The sequence below is a fragment of the Pipistrellus kuhlii genome, unplaced genomic scaffold (assembly GCF_014108245.1).
Source record: "Pipistrellus kuhlii isolate mPipKuh1 unplaced genomic scaffold, mPipKuh1.p scaffold_m20_p_16, whole genome shotgun sequence".
Taxonomy (NCBI): Eukaryota; Metazoa; Chordata; class Mammalia; order Chiroptera; family Vespertilionidae; genus Pipistrellus; species Pipistrellus kuhlii.
In genome coordinates, this window is record NW_023425471.1 from 27,041,331 (window position 1) to 27,062,856 (window position 21,526).

The window sequence follows — 21,526 nt, forward strand, 5'->3', positions numbered from 1 at the left end:
TGTTTCTATCTCATCAATGTTTCTAGCTCTCTATCCCTCTCTCTTCCTCTCTGTGAAAAATCAATAAAATATATATATTTAAAAATAACCACCATTGCTAAATGGTTGTCATAAAAATTAAGAGGCCTTTATATGTAAAGTCATTGAAAATACTAAGAATTTTTATATTTAAACAAGCCATAAGCCTCCTCCATCACACCTGGTGGAGCTTTTCCAGGATATAGATAGATCAGGGATGACTTGTTTAGGAAGAGGCATTTCCTGGAAGCTGGGATGAGTATCCTTTTTCCATTCTACTTTTGGACATCTGGACACACCACAAAGACATCTTACCTGACTCCTGAGCCTCCCAGAAAATCCTGAGGAAAGTCATACAAAAAGCCATCATTCTCAATACAATGGTCTTAAAATTGGAAAAGGCCCTGTGACCCTCCCCTTTTGAAGGCCTTCTGAAAATGATACTTGAAATCCATTGCCACCTCTGCTCCCATTCAAGGGGAAAATCTTAGTAATTAGGCAAAGCAATTTGGAGACTTAGTAATTAGAGAGGCAAGTGGCACTTACATCAATGAATATAGCAGCACTCTCAGGGCAGGAATAGGTAAATGCTCTTAGCAAATAAGTTTGTAAGTTAATACGGCCATCCTTTATGGTAATAAATAATACGGATTTATTAAGTAGACCACATGGGACTTTCATAAATAATTCTTCTGGTGATAAGATGTGCTTGATTTTAGGCACTTTAAGAAAGAATCAGCTACATTCAGGAGTATAAGACCCCCACTATTTATTTCCTCAGTCTCTACTGTAGTACCTTCAGAAGTACCATCAGGGAACACTAAGACCAGGTGCAGTCCTCTTGTTCTGCAGGAGGTGATTGAGATTCAAGTCTGATAGCTGGAGAAGGTATCTGCTGAGAACTGAGGCTTTTTGAGTTTGGTGGAGTGAGATGGTAAGAAAGAGATTAAATGAGGAGAGCCAAGAAATACAAAAAGGGTAAAAGATTACTGAAGGAGATGGTTTAATTATCTCTTTCTCCAAATCCTGGTGGAGGGAGATATCCCCAAGGTTTAGACACACAGGGCTTACAACCTAAAACCTTTAAGTAAATAAGTACTTTATTAGGGTCAGTGTTTAGCTGCTCTCAAGAAGGGCAGGTGAGGCTGTGCCAGAACAGATAGACCCACTATGGTGTCTCTGATATGCAGCAGAAGACACCACTTGGGAGTTTGTGGACAGCAAAAAGTGTGTGTGTGTGTGTGTGTGTATATATATATATATATATATATATATATATATATATATATATGTAACACCATAATGAAAGAAAAAATATGGTCACTATACTAGCTTTGGGTAATGAATCTACCTCTGAGGAGATGGACTCGGAAGTATTAGGGAAGAACTGGGGGAAGGGGACTCCTAACTGATATGGTATCTTGTTGGGTCCATAAAACAACTTTTGCGATTCCATGAGTGCCAGGCAGGTACTGAACTCACAGCTACAAGGAAAAGGAGCAAGGTCAAGAATAGGCTTTGAAGTCTGGTCCAAGAGCCAGGTAACCTGAAGGATAGTCCCATTGGTAAAGGACTTGAAGTGCCCCGTTACAGGATCATATTTTATTCTTGTGACCAACTCTTCCAGAAAGAACATGAAAGGTTGGCAATGGTACAGCAGGGATGCAGACTGAGAATAAGCTGGGGTAAACCACCCCCCATGAGGTAAATTCCCCTTATTTTGCTATTGGAAAACAAGCACATATACATACACACAAAAATGGCACGAGAGCTTTGCCTGAGGTGTCTTTTTACTTCTTTTATTGAACTCCATAAATATTTTCATAAGGCTTTGTGTCATTACAACATCATAGTTTTGTTGTTAAACATTTTTTTTTAAAACACACAATTTTGACATTTGTTTGACAGGGTCAAATAGTCAATTAGGAGAAACAAAATAAACTGGCAAATGCAGAGCAGCAGGGGTAATCAAAATCACTGTTGCCCATCCAACCACCCCAGCCCACCCCATTCCCAAAGCACTAAAATATCACTATTTGGCTTTACACTAGAACTGTTAGAACTCTCTTGTTGCTGTTCTTATAAATCCATTAGAGATATACACAATAGAGAGAATGGGGAGGGGGAGAGAGAAAGAGGAGTTGAGTTTCTGTGTGAGGACAATCCCACAGCAGGGCCCATAGAACACAATAGCAAAGCCTTTTGAAGAGCAAATCCAGGCCTCATTGAGTTGAGGAAAAGGGAGCTCAGGGCCATGCAGAAACAAAGATTTACAGAGTTCTTATGGATAGCACTGCTGTGAGGACACAAAATAGGACTGGACTATGAGCCCAGATAATGGCCCATTGGGGCTGCTGGCCACTGGTTTGATTTGCTGCCATAGGCTGGGGGAACACTACAACCAAGGGGAAACTGATTTGTTGATGTTTCCACAAGTCATTGGCATCTGGTGAAGCCAGTGGGTGGGGTGGATGAGAGATAGATGGATGGGAGGTGGGTGGTGAGAGGCAATATCCCTGATCCTGGAGCTCTGGGTACAGGTCTTGGGGAGCACAAGGACAAGGGGGTTTGGCCAAGAAATATTGTAGGCCCAGGGATTTATCTAAGCATCCTCTCTTGGTGAGCTCCAGGACCCTAGAGAAACATGTCAGTGTCAAGTGTAGTGAGGAGGAATGGCAACTAGGAAAAAATGTATGTTCAAGGAAGGCCTACCCAGTCATTAAAACACATTCTGCTTGCCAGAAAGGTCTTTTTCTCTTATGCATTAGGTACCAGGTTCCTTGCCAAGGGGATTTAAGTAGCTAGGTCATGTACTGAGGAGTGGTGACCAGTCCCAAGCCCTGGCCTCTGCCCAGCTCAAGCTTATCATTGGCTCATTCCACAAGTCTTTCTTGGAAGTAGCTAAAACAACTTGTAGTTTGATTCCCACAGAATAAAAATTCTCAGGCTGGGTAGGGCCTGGTCTGGGTCAGGAGGCATAGAGCAACAATCAAGCCAGCTACACTGAGGGCCCCATGCAGCCATGGTTGCTGCTTAGTAAGCTGGGGTCCTTTCATGACGCAGTCTTCTCCCTAGGGGTTCTGAACAGACTCATAATTTCCAGATTCCTCACTAGAGTGGTTCTCCATAGCAAGGCCAATCCTTACTTCTTTTTACTCTATTATTCTTGCTTTTCAATGTCTATCCACCCAAGGGGCCATGTGGTGAGGAGAAGCAAGTACTCCTGTACCCACAGGGAACTCTTTCTGGGAGAAGTTAGTTTTACCACCATGTAAATCCTGCCCCAAAGTGAGACTAAGTATGGGATCTCTGTCTCAGATCCTTTTTTTCATAGGGAAAAATCCCCCTGGAATCCTTACTTATTTGCCTCAAATGTCCTGAGATGGGACAATGTTGGAAATGGGGCCTTCTTCAAGTGCCAAAGTACTTTAACTACGGCATGCCACCAATTCTCTGGTGCCAATAGAGCAGGAAAAAGAAGGATAGGAAGAGGGGAAGAAAAGAGTGGAAGATTGTCCATGCAATCTGCTAATAATGAAGGAAGTCTCAAATAACTTGAATGGTAAGAACTGCAGGTACATATTTTAGGCCAAGGATGTCTATTTCCATACCCATCCATGTTTGTTTTTTCCTGAAAGAGGTTGCTGTTCAGCATTGGTTCTTCTCTAGGTAAATAATTTACAGGCAGTTGATGATCTTGGCAAGGTTAGGTAGACTCTGTCTTTATCCCTTTATCCTATAAATGCTGCATAAACAATCTTCAAATAGAAACTGGGATGAACATGCCCTGGAAATGGTTGCAGTGGGGAGCCCTTTCTTAAATCTATTTGCTACTGAAGACAATTGAATCCCTTCCATGGGAGGCAGAGTTTTAGCCTGTTTGCTTCTAGTTCAGATCTTTTAGGGTAGGAGAGGGACAGGCTTAGAAGGAAAACCATAACCAAAGCATTTTGAAAACAGAATAATTTGTGAAACTAAATCCCAGATACAAAACCGTCATGACTCAGCAGTGCTGCAACATGGAAAACCCCAGTACTAGGAGAAGAAATAGCCCAAATGCAGAATGTTCCCTGAACAGAAGTCTTCTCCTACATCATTATACTCTGACATGTCCTTTCTTATGTTTGGTTTTGATCCCTCTACAATACCTAAAACACATTGAAAACAATAGGGTTATTGAGTAGTTATGTCACAGGGCACAGCAGAGTACATCCAGACTCACACACCTAGAACAGAAGATGCAGGGAAAGGCTGTTTGGGGCAACTACAGGGCTGCAGAAACATTTGAAGATAGATGGTCAGCTGAAGGAGAGGAGAAAGGGGACCCTCCCTTTATCTACAATAGCAAAAAGTAAAAGTAAAAACAATTCTAAACTCCCAAACCCACCACATTAAATTAAATAAAAAGTCATCAGCATCAGTATCATCAGGACAGAAAAAAACACACACAATATAAACACATCTATGGTAATAATGACAAGTTAATGAATCACTCAGGGGAGTAAAGAGATTATCTCAACAAGAAAATGAACAAATAGAAATGTCACTTTCTGAAAGTAAAGGGAAGGGGATAGAGCAAGAACAAAAAACTTTTAAGAAGGGATCACATGTTTAGAAGTCATTGGTACCTCTTCCTACCAACTATAGATTTCACTTCCCCCAAAGAACAGGAAATGTTTTTGGTCTCTCTCTCTCTCTCTCTCTCTCTCTCTCTCTCTCTCTCTCTCTCTCTCTCTCTCTCTCAGTGTGTGTGTGTGTGTGTGTGTGTGTGTGTGTGTGTACACTCAAGGGTCTCTCTGTGTGTGTATATGTCCATATATATATTTATAAATTTCAACAGTGCTTCTCCGAAAAAAGGTCCATCTATAAATATAATTTTATTTACTTTATTTTAAAATTATCTGCCTCCCTGTAGGTACTATTTTTTGAAGGGGGTTAACCTGCTGAAGTTTTGCCAGAATGGTGACTGGCTGCGCTTGGGTTCGGCGAACTCAAAGACCTGTGACTGAGCGATGCCATCTGGGACCAGGTACTGGCCCTGGTTTAATGGGTCTTGCGGTGGTGGGTAGGAAGGAGGAACTGAGCGGGCAGAGTTGACACCTAGAATAGATGAAAGATCAAAGGGAAAAGGTATAAGTTAAGTAGCAAGGGACTTCTCAAATTACCCACTGACCACTATGGGCAGACATTTCAAAGCAGTCCATCTTAGAGAATGTGAGCTGGAGCTGAAAATCACCAAGGGAAGATTTACATTCCTTCATAGATTTTGGAATGGTGTGGTGATTACTGCAGCAACACATATTTTGCCATTTACACAGTATTACTGAGAAATTTGAGATGTTGCCATCATCCATTTTACAGATGAAGACACTGAGATTTGGAGGGAAATGTCATACCCAAGGTCGCAAAGCAAGGGCTTGAACCCATATCTTTGACTTCTCAGTTCAGAATTCTTTCCAAGAGACCACAATCTATTATGCAGGGGTTGGTGCTGCAAATAACCCAATGCTATCCATTTAATATGAAGCAACATTTTCTCCCTTCTCCATTCCCCCTGGAAGTGTCTGGTTGAAAACTAGTGACTTCACAGGAGGTGTTTAGGGGAAGAAATGTTTTTCTAAAAGCAGGTGATCCAGTGTTCTATGACAGGTTGAGAATAATGCAACTGTATTTAGCAGGGAAGTGACATTGATAATAAAGGGAGAAAGCAAACTCACCACCGGAAAATATGACTCATGAAAGACTTGGAATATATTTATGACATTTCAAATGGAACACTTCAATAGTTTATCAACTTTCATTAGGAGGGATTGCAATCATCAAAGCAAAATCCACTTTAATGGAGAATTCTTAGAACCAGGGGGCCTAAATTTAAAGTTTAATCTTAATCTATATTCAGAATAGAATAGGCTGAGATATATAGCATCTGATTTCAGAATGCAAGGAAGACCCGTCTGCTGCTTCCACATACCTTCCTCATCTGCTGGCCAGTGTCTGAAATTTTAACATTATACCTTTTTTTTTTTTTTTTTTTTTTTTTTTTTGCCTTTGTTTGATTATTTGATCCCATTATCCTGGATGTAGTATCTTATCAAGCCACCATCAGCCATTGGCATTTCAGTGGGAAGGAACTGGTTCTAAAAGTCAGTATTTTTGTTTTGTTTTGTTTTGTTTTGTTTTGTTTTTGTACTTATATTTATTTTCCAGCTTTGTTGAAATATAATTGACACAGAACACTGTATAAGTTTAAAGTGTAAAACGTGATATTTGATAGACATATATATTGAGAAATGATTATCACAATAAGGTTAGCTAGCACATCCATTGCCTCACATATTACCTTTTTTTGTGATAAGAACACTTAAAAACTACTCTATTAGCAACTCTCAAGTATACAACGAGTATTGTTAACTATAGTCACCATAGTGTACATTTTATCCCCAGAACTATGTGTTATAACTGGAAGTTTGTTCCCTTTGAACAACATATCCCCACTTCCCCAAACTCCAGCCCCTGGCAACCACCAATTTATTTTCTATTTTTGTAAGTTTCATTGTTTTTGCATGCCTGTCCAACTCTCCCAACATTTATTGAAGCTACTGTCTTTTTTTTTAAAAGTATATTTTATTGATTTTTTACAGAGAGGAAGGGAGAGAGATAGAGAGCTAGAAACATCGATGTGAGAGAAAAATCGACCAGCTGCCTCTTGCACCCTCCCTTCTGGGGATGTGCCCACAACCAAGGTACATGCCCTTGACCGGAATCGAACCTGGGACCTTTCAGTCTGCAGATCGACGCTCTACCACTGAGCCAAACCGGTTTCAGCTGAAGCTACTGTCTTGAGTCCATTGTATACGCTTGCCTCCTTTGTCAAATATTACTTGAGAGTAATGGTTTGGGTTGATTTCTGTGGTCTCTGTTCGGCTCTATTGATCTATATGCCTGTTCTTGTGCCCATATCAGGCTATTTTTAGTACAGTGGCTTTGTAGTATAGCTTGATATTAGCATTGTGATCCCTCCAATTTTGTTCTTTCTCAAGATAGCTATGTCTACTCAGGGACATTTTTTATTACATATACATTTTTGGAGTATTTGTTCCACATCTGTGAAATATGTCATTGGTATTTTAATCCGGATTACACTGAACATATAGATTGCTTTTGGCAGTATGGAGATTTTAATGATGTTGAGTCTACAAATCCATGAACATAATATATTATTTCACTTGTTTATACATCCATCTATCTCTTTTTTCAAAGTCCTGTAGTTTTCAGAGTACAAGTCTTTTACCTCTGTGGTTAAGTTTATTCATAAGTATCTTAATGTTCTTGTTGCAATGCTGCAATGCTAAAAGGGATAGTTTGTTCAGTTTCTCTTTCTGAAAGTTCATTATTGGTGTATAAAAATGCCATAGATTTCTGGGTATTAATTTTGTATCCTGCTACATTGCCAAATTCATTTATTAGGTCTAGTAGTTTTTAATGCAATTTTTAGGATTTTCTATGTACAATATCATGTCATCTGAGAATAATGAGAGTTTTACTTCCTCCATTCCCATTTGGATGCCTTTCATGTTTTCTTCTTATCACTCTGGCTAGCACTTCTACTAATATGTTGAAACAGAGTGGTGAAAGTGGACATCCCTGCTTTGTTGCTAATTTTAGAGGAAATGGTTTTAGTTTTTGTCCATTGAGTATGATTTTCACTGTAGGTTTGGCCTTTATTATGTTGAGGTATGATCCCTGTGTTCCCAATTTGCTGAGAGTTTTTTTTATAAAACCAGCATGTACAATTTTGTTGGATGCTTTTTCTTTTTGTCTTTTTAATTCTTTGTTGTTTAAAGTATTATATATATCTCCTTTCCCTTCCCCCGGCCCGTTGACCTCTCCCAGGCCACGCCCACCCCCAGCACATGCCCTCACCCCCCTAGTGTCTGTGTCATTGGTTATGCTTATAGAAATCCTTTGGTTGATCTCTTATCCCCCCTACCCCACCCTCATCTACCTTCCTTCTGAGGTTTGATGATCTGTTGGATGCTTCTCTGTCTCTGGATCAATTTTTGTTCATCAGTTTATGTTGTTCTCGAATGCTTTTCTATATCTATTGATATGATTAGATGATTTTTGTTTTTTAATTAGTTTATGTGATGTACCACATTTATTGATTTGTGCATATTGTTCCAGCTTTGAATCCTGGAAAAAGTCCACTTGGTCATGATGTACGATCTTTTTAGTACAGGGTTAGATCTGATTTGGTAATATTTTTTTGTTGTTGAGAATTTTAGCATCTATGTTGATCAGGTATACTGGCCTGTAATTCCCTTTCTTTGGACTGTCTTTATCTAATTTTGGAATTAGGGTTATTCTGGCATTATAAAAAGAGCTCAGAAGTGTCTCTTATTATTATATATTTTTAAAAACTAGTTTGAGGAGGACAGATATAAGTGTTTCATTGACTGGTAAAAGTGCCATGTGTAGTGGTCCAGACTAGAGCTTTTGTATGCTGGGAGGTTTATTTTTAATTACTGCTTCAATTTAATCAGTTTTTATCAGTCACTTCAGGTTTCCTGATTCTTCCTGGTTAAGTGTTGGAAGATTGTATTTTACTGGGAATTTGTCCATTTTGTCCAGATTGTCCAGCTTGTTGGTATATAGCTGTTCTTCATATATTCTTATAATCCTTTTTCTTTCTGTGGAGTCAGTTGTTACTTCATCCCCTTTCATTCCTGATTTTATTTATTTGGGTCCTCTCTCTTTGTTTCTTGATGAGTTTGGCTAAAGCTTCATCAATATTGTTTATCTTTTCAAAGAACCAGCTCTTGATTTCATTGATCTTAGTGATTTTTTTTAGACTATGTCATTTATTTATGCTCTGATATTTATTATTTTCTTCCTACTTAACTGTGAGATTTTCCTGGTTTTCTCTTTCTAATTTCTTATTTATAGGGTTAGATAATTTATTAGTAATTTTTCTTGTTTCTTGAAGCAGGACTGTAGATCTATGAACTTCCCTCTCAGGATTCTTTTCACTATGTCATATATATTTTGTGGTGTTGTGTGTTCATTTTCATTGGATTTTTAAAATTTTATTTCTTCTATGATCTCCTTGATAACCACTTCCTTGTTTAATGAAATGTATTTATCCTCCATGTGTTTGTATGGTTTTCAGTGTTGTTGTTTTTTTCGGTAGTTAATTTCTAATTTAATGACATTGTGATCCAAGAAGATGCTTGATATAATTTTATTCTTGAATTCAAGAAGACTTAGTTTGTGTCCTGACATGGTCTGTTTTTGAGACTGTCCCATGTGCCCTTGAAAAGGACGTATATTCTTTTTTTAAATTTAATAAATCTTTATTGTTTAGATTATTACAATTGTTCCTCTTTTCCCCCCATATCTCCCCTCCACCCAGTTCCCACCCCACCTTCTGCCCTTACACACACCCCCACTGTCCTCATCCATAGGTGTACAATTTTTCTCCAGTCTCCTCCTGCACCCCTCACACCTCTTCCTTCCCTGAGAATTATCAGTCCACTCCCTTTCTATGTCCCTGATTCTATTACATTCACCAGTTTATTCTGTTCACCAGATTTTTTATTCACTTGATTTTTAGATTCACTTGTGTTTTTTTAATAATAAATATTTATTGTTCAGATTATTACAATTGTTTCTCCTTTTTTTCCCCCCATAGCTCCCCTCCACCCAGTTTCCACCCCACCCTCTGCCCTTACATTCCCCCACTGTCCTCATCCATAGGTGTATGATTTTTGTCCATTCTCTTCCTGTAACCCTCATACAGAAACTCCTTTCCGCCTAAGAATTATCAATCCACCCCCATTCTATGCCCTTGATTCTATTATATTCACCAGTTTATTCTGTTCCTCAGATTTTTAATCCACTTGACTTTTAGATTCACTTGTTGATAGATATGTATTTGTTGTTCATAATTTTTATCTTTACCTTTTGCTACTTCCTCCTCCTCCTCCTCCTCCTCCTCCTCCTCCTCCTCCTCCTCCTCCTCCTCCTCCTCCTCCTCTTCTTCTTCTTCTTCTTCTTCTTCTTCTTCTTCTTCTTCTTCTTCTTGAATAAATTTCAGCATTTCATATAATTCTGGTTTGGCGGTGATGAACTCCTTTAGCTTTTTTTAAAATTTTTATTTGTGAAGCTCTTTATCTGACCTTAGATTCTGAGTGATAGCTTTGCTGGATAGAGTAATTTTGGCTGTAGGTTCTTGCTATTTATCACGTTGAATATTCTTGCCACTCCCATCTGGCCTGCATAGTTTCTGTTGAGAAATTGGCTAACAGTCATATGGGTATTCTCTTGTAGGTAACTGTTTTTCTCATGCTGCTTTTAATATTTTCTCTTTGTCTTTTGTTCTTGGCATTTTAATTATGATGTGTCGTTTTGTGGTCCTCTTTGGATTCCTTTTGTTTGGGGTTCTGTGCACTTCCTGGACTTATAAGTCTATTTCTTTCATCAGGTGGGGGAAGTTTTCAGTCATTATTTCTTCAAATAGGTTTTGAGTATCTTGCTTTCTCTTCTTCTGGCACCCCCATAATTCTGATGTTGGTACGATTGAAATTGTCCCAGAGGCTCCTTACACTATCTTCATATTTTTGGATTCTTTTTTCTTTTTGCTTTTTCAGTTGAGTGTTTTTTTCCTTCTTTGTATTTCAAATTTTTGACTTGACTCTTGTGATCCTTTAGTCTGATGTTAGATTTCTGTATAATATTTTTTTATTTCAGTCAGTGTATGCTTAATTTCTAGTTGGTTCTTTTTCATATCCTCAAGGGTCTCATTAAATTTATCAGCCTTTTCTAGAAAATTCTTGAAAAATCTTATAACCGTGGTTTTGAGCTATATATTCAGTCATTTGCCTTCCTCCATTTCTTTAATTTGTGATCTGTTTAATTGTCTCCGTATTTTGGCTACTTCCCTGAATTGATAGGGTGGATTTGTGTGCTAGGTGTCCCATAGAATCCAGTGACTCCACCTCCCCAGTTACCTGAGGTGAACACTCTTAGTGCACCCCTTTGTGGGCTGTGTGTACAGTCTGGTAGTTAAATTTTGATTGTTGTTGGTATTAGTGTCAGGAATTGACCTCCAGGCCAACTGGCTGTGAGGATCAGCTGTGTCTATGCTGAAAGAACTTCTGTGCTGGAGTCACTCTTATGAGACAAGATTTACAAAAGCCTCTGTGCTCAGCTTGGATGGGGCGGAGTCTCAGGGCAGAGCAGACAGCACTGGTTTCCCATCAGCCCTGCCCTAATAGGCCTGTGTCTCAGTGTCTTATGGTAATCACTGCAAGCACCTCTGACGGAAAGCCACCCTCAAGCACTGCCTGCTGCCAGACAGTCCAATTTCTCCCTGAATGAGTCTGGGTACTCAGCCGCCTGCCCTCTCTGTCACATGTGCCTTGGTACCTCTGCCTTCAGTAGTTCCTGAGTCTCAGTGTGCTAATCTCCCTCCTGAAAGTCCAGCCTCTCCCCATATGAGTCTGGGGCCCCAGATTCTTGCCTGGAACAAGAGTTCAGCGTAGTCAGGGGCTTTTGTCTCCCTCCTGCTTGAGAAAGCCAGCCACACACTCAGCCGCCAGTTCTCTCCATGCACATGCGTCTCAGTGCATCTGCCTCCTGCAGCTCCTCTGAGTCTCAGTCTGCTTTTCTCTTTCCTTCTAGTTTTAGAATTTCCACTCAGCCGGCCTTCCTGTGGTTCTGCATGATGTCCATTTTGTCTTTTAGTTGTAGTTTTGAAATTGTTGTGCAAGGTAGCGGTTTAGGTGTTTACCTATGCCGCCATCTTGGTTTCTCCAGAACATATATTCTGCAGCTTTTGGATAAAATATTCTATAAATGTCAATTAAATCCATTTTATCTAGTTTGTCCTTTAGGGTTTAAAAACTCTGCTTTCTTGTTGATCTTTTTGTATAGAACATCTATCCAGTGATATCAGTGGGGTATTAAAGTCCCCATACTATGATTTTATTGCTGTCAATCTCTCCCTTAAAGTTCAGAATACTTTTTTTTAAATATATTTGTGTACTCCTTTATTGGGTTCATATATGTTTCCCAGGATTATATCCTCTTGTTGTATTGATCCCTTTATTATTATGAATTGGTATTCATTGTCTTTTCTTATGGCCTTCATTTAAAAGTCTATTTTGTCAGGTCTGAGTATTCCTATCCTAGCATTTTTTTTCCATTTGCCTGGAAATTTGTTTCATCCTTTCACTTTCATCCCATGTGATTCTTTTGTTCTGAGGTGGGACTCCTGCAGACAGCATTAAATATGGGTCATGTGTTCTTAATCCATTCAGCTAATCTATGTTCCTTTGATGGTAACATTGACACCCTTCAGATTTAAGGTTATTATTGATAGACTAGTGGCCCAGTACACGAAATTTATGCACAGGGGTTTTCCCTCAGCCCAGCCTAGCACCCTCTCCAATTGGGGACTCCTTGGGAGATGTCTGACAACTGGTTGAACATACCTCTTGCAATCTGGGGCTGCTCACTCCTAACCACTCACCTGCCTATCTGCCTGGTAACCCCTAACTGCCACTGCCTGCCTGGTGATTGCCCCTAACCTCTCTGCCTGCCTGCCTGATAGCCCCTAACTGCCCTCATCTGATAGCCTGACCTCTCCCACTACTGCTCTCCCCTGCTGGTCTAATGTCACCCCCAACTATTGGTTCTACTGTTTTCATTTCAAATATTGTATTCTTCATTTCTGACTGGTTCTTTTTTATGGTTTCTATGTCCTTTTAAATTTTTACTATCTTCTCATTTAAATACTCATTGAGATCATCCATTCTTCCTCTAAAGTCCTTGAGCATTCTTATGACTATAGTTTTAAACTTTGTATCTGGTATGTTGCTTGCTTCCATTTCATTTATTTTTTTTCCTGGGGGTTTCTCTAGATATTTAATTTGGGGCATATTTCTTCAACTCCCCATTTTTTCTGCCTGTTTGTGTTGGCCTCTATGTATTAGGTTAATCTACTATGACTTGTTATGAAGATTTCATGATGTAGGTGTTTTGTTGGGTTCATTGGTAGAGTCTTTCAGATCACCTGAGCTCAGTGCTCCATGAATGCTTCTTGAGGGTTACATGCACTCTCCTGTTATGGTTGAGTTTTGAATGCAGCTGGCCCTTTTGTGGGTGGATTTAACATATCAGATTGGCTGATTATGCGGACAAACTTCAATCACCATGTATGAGTCACTATGCAAGAATTGTCCCCTGAGGCAGAAGCATTCCCAGAAGTGTCTGGTGCCTTCCAGTATTCCCATTGTGTATGCTGCTTGTGTGGCTATTTAGGTGGAGCTCTGATGTTGTCTGAAGCACACCACTGGTTGTGTTGGTTCTGGGTCCACGTGGGCAGTGTTCTGGTAAAGAACTAACTATCTGGAGCAACTATGCTATTCACTGTTTGTGACTGTATCTACTGGGTGTGGATGTAATTGGGAAGGACCAAGCTATGTATAAGGGTCAACTTTCCTCCAATTTAGATCTGGGGGCAGATCTATAAAAGGTCTGAGACTATTTAAGTTTTACCTCCATGAGTCATCACTTTTCCTCCCACTGAGGTTGCTTGATTTTCCTCCCAAACTTTCCTAAGAAAGACTAAAGAGTGGACCCAGGCTGACCATGAGTCACAGAACCTTCCATAGTTCACAAGCTCATTAGGGCAGAGCCTGGAGTTGCTATTGTGGGGCTAGTGGATCCCCTATTGGGAAGCTGCATAGGGAAAAGCCATACCATCCAGGCTTGTCTAAGTTTTCAACTCTAGCTTCTCCAGAAGGAGCAGGCCATAGGTTCATGTTGGGTGCAGCCAGCCAGCCCCTCTGCAGAAGCAAGCTCAATGGGGTTGAGCAACTGGGGGACCAGAAAGGACAAATCAAAAGAGCCTCCATTGCGGGTGAGCCAGATGAGTATGCAGAAGGGGCAAGCACTTCACCTCCTCCCTGTTCCACAGCCAGCCACACAACCCAGTGCCCATTGGAGTCTAGAGCCTATGAAGGAAATACATGATGAAGGTCTGAACTCCAGGTAATATTTCCTTACCCTCACAGAGCTAAGCTCCGCAGAGTGGGGCCACTGGGATTTTGGATGACCAATCCAGACAGTCTGACATTGGGGGGAGAGGCGTGCCAGCAAATAGGTAGGAGGGGGTTGGCACTTCTGCCACCCAAAGAAGAGCCTCTGAGGGAGACATGCTCCAAAGATCTCAGCTCCAAGTAGCTCTCTGTTCCATCCACAGGACTGAGTTCAGCATCATGGAGCCCCTGGCTGCCATAAAGGCAGGTCAAATGTGTCTCCTATTAGTGGAAGATTAAGTACATAGGGAGAGAGAGTAATGCTCCCCCTCATGATATAGCTACACAGCCTAGAACATATCTGATTCTCAGACAAATGTCTCCTAAAGAAACTCATGCCAAAGGTCCCAGCTCTAAGTATCAAATTTTTAAGTGTGGAAGGAGCTTCTTCCCTGTCCTGAGCAAGAGATTTTAAGGATGATGCACTCTGAAGGTCTGAGCTCTGTGCAGCACTCAAATCCCCCTGCAGGACTGAACTGAGGCAGGATGGGGCCACTGAATATGGAAGGGCAGGCTGTCATTCAATAGGTTGGGTGGGGCCACTGGCTGTGTGCTGCAGGTGAGGTAGAATGGTCCTTTCTCCAAATGTGCAGTTAAATCACTATCTGAGTCTCTTCTAAGAGGTACTTCAGAAAATATTTGCCACAAAAGTCCTTGCTGGGAGTAGTGAACAGACACCTTTGCAGGATTCAAGCATGACAAAATGGTGTCACCAGTAGCTGGAGGACCAGGCAGTGCTCTCTCCAGGATTGTGCTGTAATAATAGAAGTGTTCACCCCTCAGAAGGTGTCTGAGTCTCTAGCAGATTGTCTTCTCTCCCAGTTAGACCGAATCCCCACTGATTTTCTCTGCCCCCACCCCTACTGATTTTCACAACCAGACGCTATGATGCTATGAGGGCTCTTCCTTCTTTCCTTCCTTCCTTCCTTCCTTCCTTCCTTCCTTCCTTCCTTCCTTCCTTCCTTCCTTCATTTCTTTCTTTCCTTTCTTCCTTCCTTCCTTCCTTTTTCTTTCTTCCCCCCCCCCCCCCCTGAGTTGAGATCTCATGCTCTTGGGAGAGGAAGTTTGCATCTAAGGGCTTTTCACCTGCCACCCATGTATGCAGGGAAAAGTCCTTTTGGCATCTCTGCCTTCTTCCCAGTCTCTAAGTGGCTTATTCTGTAAATCCTTGTTATAATAATTCAGTGAAACTAGCCTTCAGTGGTTAATTAGGTTGATTGCTCTATAATTTAGCTCTAAATCTAGTTTAGCCCTGGGAGATGGTGAGTATAGCTTCCACTTACTCTGCAGCCATCTTGAATTCCCTTTCCCTATGTTTTCTCCCCCTAGGATTTTTTGGTATTGAGTCTTACAATTAAGTCATTAATACATTTTGAGTTCGTTTTTGTGAATTGTGTAAGAAAGGGGTCCAATGCATTTCTTATGTGAATATCTAATTTTCCCAATACCCTTTACAGAAGAGACCATCATTTCCTCCAGTTTTCTTGGCATTGTGACAAATATTAATAGAATATAAATGTTCTTTTATAATTGTGAGTTTATAATTTGGTTCCATTGCTGTTAGTTTTTATGGTAGTACCATATTGCACTGATTGCCATTAATTTGTAATATATTTTGAAATTGGGACATTTGGTGTCCCCAGTTTTGTTCTTTCTCAGGATTGCTTAAGTTATTTGGGGTCTTCTGTGATTCCTTATGAATTTTAGGATTGTTCTACTTCTTTGAAAAATGTCATGAAATTTGAGATAGGGATTATGTTGAAACTATAGCTGGCTTTAAGTAGTGATGACAGTGTCACAGTATTAATCCTTATGATCAATGGACATGGAATATATTTGTATTCTTTTGTGTTCTTTAATTTCTTTCATAAACATTGAAAGGTTTCAGTGCACATATCTTTAACGTCCTTGGTTAAGTTAATTCCTACTATTCTATTCTATCTTGTGCTATAACAAATGGTATTCTCTTCAATTCTCTTTTGGCTGTTCATTGTTAGTGAAATATTAATGATTTTTATACATTAATTTTGTATCTTGAACACATTGATAAATTCCCTTTTTATTCTAATATTATGATTTCTTGAGAAGAATTCTTAGGGTTCTTTCTATATAAAATCATGTTATCTTCAAACAAAGACAATTTTACTTCTGTCTTTCTGACATTTATTTATTTATTTATTTATTTATTTATTTATTTATTTATTTTTGCCTTATTGCTCTGGCTAGGACATCCCACACTATGTTGAATAGAAGTAGAGAAAGTTAGCACCCTGGCCATATTCCTGGTCTTAGAGGAAAATCTTGAACCATTCATCATTTGGTATAATGTTATTAGCAGTGGACTTGTCGTATAAGTCATTGATTATGTTGAGGTATGATACTTATATATTCAATTTGAGAGATTTTAACACAAAAATGCTTTTTATACAGCTATTGAGATGACCATATAATTTTTACTTTTCATTCTATGAATGTGGTATATCGTATTTGTTGATTTTCATATGTTGAACCATTTTTCCATACTAGAGATGAATCCCACCTGATGATGGTGCATAATCTTTTTACTGTACTGATGATTTTGGCTTGCTAGTATTTTATTGAGAACTTATGTATCTATATTTATCAGGGGTATTGAGATGCATTCTTTGTACTGTCTTCATTTTATTTGAATGAATGTCTATTCAAGTCCTTGGCCCAATTTTCAATAGGAAGATTTATGGGGATTTTTTGTTTTTGTTTTTGTTTTTGTTTTTAATGTTTTTGCTACTAGTAGTATGAGTTCCTTATATATTTTGGATATCAATCTTTATCATATATGTAACTTGTAAATATTCTTTCTCATTCCAAATGATTCCTTTTCATTTTGTTGGTTTTGAATTTTATGAAGTTCCACTTTTTTTATCTTTGCTTTTGTTGCTTGTGCTTTATCTTTCATATCCAAAAATTCATTGCCAACATCCATATCAAGAAGCATTTCCCCATATGTTTTCTTATAGAAATCTGATGGTTTCAGATGTTATATTTGTCTTTAATACATTTTGAGTTTATTTTTGTGAGTAGTGTAAGATAGGGTTCTATTTTAATTTTTCCACGTGACTATCCAATTCTCCCAGAACCATTTTAAAGAGATTGTTGTTCTTAGTTGAGTATTCTTGGCTCCCTTATAAACTATCGATATTTAGTTGACTCTATATGTATGTGTTTATTTCTGGGCACCGGATTCCTTTCTTTCTTAAAAAATTTAATAAAACATTATTGTTCTTATTACAATTGATTCTCCTCCCCCCCCCCCATAGCTCCCTCCACCCAGTTCCCAATCCCACCCTCTGTCCTTACCTCCCCCCACTGTCCTCATGCATAGGTATACGATTTTTGTCCAGTCTCTTCCTGCATCACTATGCCCCCTTTCCCCTGAGAATTATCAGTCAACTCCCTTTCTATGTCCCTGATTCTATTATATTCACCAGTTTATTTTGTTCCTCAGACTTTTTATTCACTTGATTTTTAGATTCACTTTTTGATAGATATATATTTTTGTTCATAATTTTTATCTTTACTTTTCTCTTCTTCCTCTTCTTAAAGAATGCCTTTTAACATTTCATATAATACTGGTTTGGCAGTGATGAACTCCTTTAGCTTTTTCTTATCCGTGAAGCTCTTTATTTGACCTTCCATTCTGAATGATAACTTTCCTGGGTAAGAGTAATCTTGGTTGTAGGTTCTTGTTATTCATCACATTGAGTATTTCTTGCCACTCCCATCTGGCCTGCATAGTTTCTGTTGAGAAATCAGCTGACAAGCATATGGGTGCTCCCTTGTAGGTAATTAACTGTTTTTCTCTTGCTGCTTTTAATATTTTCTCTTTGTCTTTTGTTCTTGGCATTTTAATTATGATGTGTCCTGATGTGGTCCTCTTTGGATTCCTTTTGTTTGGGGTTCTGTGCACTTCCTGGACTTATAAATCTATTTCTTTCATCAGGTGGGGGAAGTTTTCAGTCATTATTTCTTCAAATAGGTTTTGAGTATCTTGCTCTCTCTTCTTCTGGCACCCCCATAATTCTGATGTTGGTATGCGTGAAGTTGTCCCAGAGGCTTCTTACACTATCTTCAACTTTTTGGATTCTTTTTCTTTTTGCTTTCCAGTTGAGTGTTTTTTGTGTCTTTGTATTTCAAATCTTTGACTTGATTCTTGTGTTCCTCTAGTCTGCTGTTGGGTCTCTGTATAATATTTTTTTATTTCAGTCAGTGTATGTTTAATTTCTAATTGGTCCTTTTTTTCATATCCTTGAGTCTCATTAAATTTTTTGGCCTTTTCTAGGAAATTCTTGAAAAAACTTATAACCATAGTTTTGAACTCTATATCCAGTCATTTGCCTTCCTCTATTTCTTTTGTTTGTGATCTGTTTCTTTGTCTCTGCACTTTCACTGCTTCCCTGAGTTTGTAGGGTAGCTTTGTGTGCTAGGTTTCCTATATGGCCCAATGGGTCAGCCTCCCCAGTTACATGAGGTGGACACTTTTGGTGCAAACCTTTGTGGATTGTGTGTACAGCCTTGCTGTGGTTAAGTCTGGATTGTTGTTGGTATCACTGGGAGGAATTGACCTCCAGGCCAATTGGCTGTGAGGATCAGCTGTGTCTATGCCAGGAGACCTTTTGTGCTGGTGACCGCCTTATAAAACTAGACTTGAAAAGTTGCAAAAGTCTATGTGCTCAGCCTGGATGGGGAGGAGTCTCAGGGCTGAGTAGACAGTCTTGGCTTCCTGTCAGCCATGCCCTTGCACACATGTCTCCAGACCTCTGCCTTCTGTGGCTCCCCTGAGTTTCCGCCTGACAGTCCAGATTTACCCATAAAAGGGTGGATCTCTAGGAGCTTGTCCAGAACTGGGGTTCAGTGCAGACAGGAGCTTCTGACTCCCTTCCGCTAGGGAAAGCCTGTGGCAACCTCCCAGTCAGTCTTTGCGTGCGTGCCTCCAGAACAGTCTGCCATGGCTCCCTTGAGTCTCTGAATCTCTGTGTGCCTTTCTCTCTACCTGACAATCCAGACTTCCCCTATATGAGCCTGGGTCCACAGGGTTTCGGCCGGAACTGGGGTTTAGTGCAGTCAGAACTGGGGTTCAGTGCAGTCGGGGACTACTTTCCCCCCTCCCACCTGAGAAAACCAGCCAGGCACTCGGCCACCCTTTCTCTCTATGTGCGTGTCTCTGTATCTCCGCCCTTTACAGCTCATCTGATTTCCGTGAGCTTTTCTCTTTCCTTCTAATTGTTAAATTTCCACTCAGCCAGCTTTCCTATGGATCTAGATGATGTCCGTTCTGTCTTGTAGTTGTAGTTTTGAAATTGTTGTGCAAGGCAGCAATTTAGTTGTTAATTATGCCGCCATCTTGGTTTCTCCCAGATTCCTTTCCATTAGTCGATGTAACTGTATTTTTCCCAGTACAATACCAATGATTACTATAGCACTGTAATATAATTTGAAGTCAGGAAGTGTAATAGTTCAGGCTTTGTTCCTTCTCAGGATTACTTTGCCTATTCAAAGTCTTTCATGGTTCCATTCAAATTTCATAATTGTTTATTCCTTTTTCTGTTAAAAGTGGCATTATAAACTTGGTAGGAAATGCATGAAGTCTATAAATGGCTTTGGATTGTACAGACATTTTAACAATATGAATTCTTCTAATCCAGGAACACAGGATATGTTCCATTTTTGTGTCTTCTTCAATTTCTTAATAAAGGTCTTAGATTTTCAGTGTATAATCTTTCACCTCCATCATTAGATATATTTCTAAGTATTATTTTTATGTTTGATACTATTGTAAATGATGTTTTTCAGATAATTCATTGTTGGTGTATAAAATGCTACTGAGTTTTGTACATTGATACTGAAACCGTACCACATTCATTAATTAGCTTTATTAGTTTTTTGGTGGTGCTGCTAGGATTTTTATATATAAAATTTTGTCATAGGCAAAAGAGTTTACTTCCTCCTTTTTGATTCAGATACTTTTTCTTGCCTGATTCTTCTGGCTAGAATCCAGTACTATGTTGAACAGAAGTAGTGAGAGTGAGTACCATTTTGTTGATCCTGGTCTTATAAAAATCCCTTTCAAACTTTCATAATTGACAATGATGTTAGCTGTGGGCTTGTCATATATGGTCTTTATTAGGTCAATACGTGTTCCTTCTATAACTATTTTGGTGAGAGTTTTTAACATAAAATTATATTGAATTTTTCTAATGCTTTTGTATCTGTTGAGATAATTACATGATTTTTTTCTTTCTGTTAATATAGTAAATCATATTTATTATTTGTGTAGGTTGAACCATTTTTGAATCCTTGAATAAATACCACCTGATGATGGTTTATGATCCTGTTGAATTTTGTTTGCTATTATTTTGTTGATAATTTTTGTATCTATATTTATCAGGAATATGGGCCTGTACTGTCTGTTATTGTCCTTAAGTGGCTCTGGTGTCAGGGTAATTATGGCCTTGTAAAATGAATTTTGGAGTGTTCCTTCCTTTCAAATCTTTGAAAGAGTATGAAAAAGAGTAATGTTAAATTTTCTTTAAATGTTTCATAGAATTTACAAGTGTCACCATCTGATCCCAAGCTTTTCTTGGTTGGCAGACTTTTTTTTATTTGTTACTGATTGAATATTCTTACTCATTATTATTTTTTATTTGTTACTGATTGAATATTCATACTCATTGGTAAGTTCAGCGTCCTTCTTTATTTTCATTAAACTTTTTGGGATAACATTGGTTAATAATATAATATAGGTTTCAAGTGTACATTTCTATGATTCATTATGTGCCCACCAGCCAAAATCAAATCATCTTGTGTCAACATATATTTGACCCCTTTACCCTTTACTACCCCCACACTTCCCTTGCTTCTGGCAATAATCATACTGTTGTCACTATCTATGAGCTTTTTTGTTCATTTGTTTTTCTTGTTCATCTGTTGCTTTCTGTTTTACATCTCACATGAGTGAAATCATGGTTCTTAACTTTTTCTGTCTGACATATTTCACTTAGCATGATATACTCAAGGTCTTTATTTCCCTATGATTCAGTTTTGATACACTGAATATTTCCTAAAATTAATCCATTTATTCTACACTAGAGGCCCAGTGCACGAAATTCATGCACGGGGGTAGAGGGGGTTGTCCCTCAGCCAAGCCTGCACCCTCTCCAATTTGGGACCCCTCAAGGGATGTCCGACTGCCCATTTAGGCCCAATTCAATGGGATCGGGCCTAAACGGGCTGAAGGACATCCCTCTCACAATCCAGGACTGCTGGCTCCCAACTGCTTGCCTGCCTACCTTCCTGATTGCCCCTAACCGCTTCTGCCTGCCAACCTGATCATCCCCTAACCAGTCCCATGCCAGCCTGATTGATGTCTA

At 39.2% G+C, this 21,526-nt stretch overlaps 1 protein-coding gene across 10 annotated transcripts in view; it reads right to left on the bottom strand.

Moving 5' to 3' along the window:
• Positions 1-1,801: 1,801 nt before the first annotated feature.
• The window catches only part of ARHGEF9 (Cdc42 guanine nucleotide exchange factor 9), a 314,280-nt gene continuing 294,555 nt past the window's right edge, over positions 1,802-21,526 (bottom strand). For all 10 annotated transcript variants that reach the window (XM_045582383.1, XM_045582382.1, XM_036439902.2 and 7 more), the window contains one exon: positions 1,802-5,118. In XM_045582383.1, the coding sequence (XP_045438339.1) occupies positions 4,937-5,118 (182 nt within the window). In that variant the 3' untranslated portion in view covers positions 1,802-4,936. The remainder of the gene's footprint in view (positions 5,119-21,526) is intronic.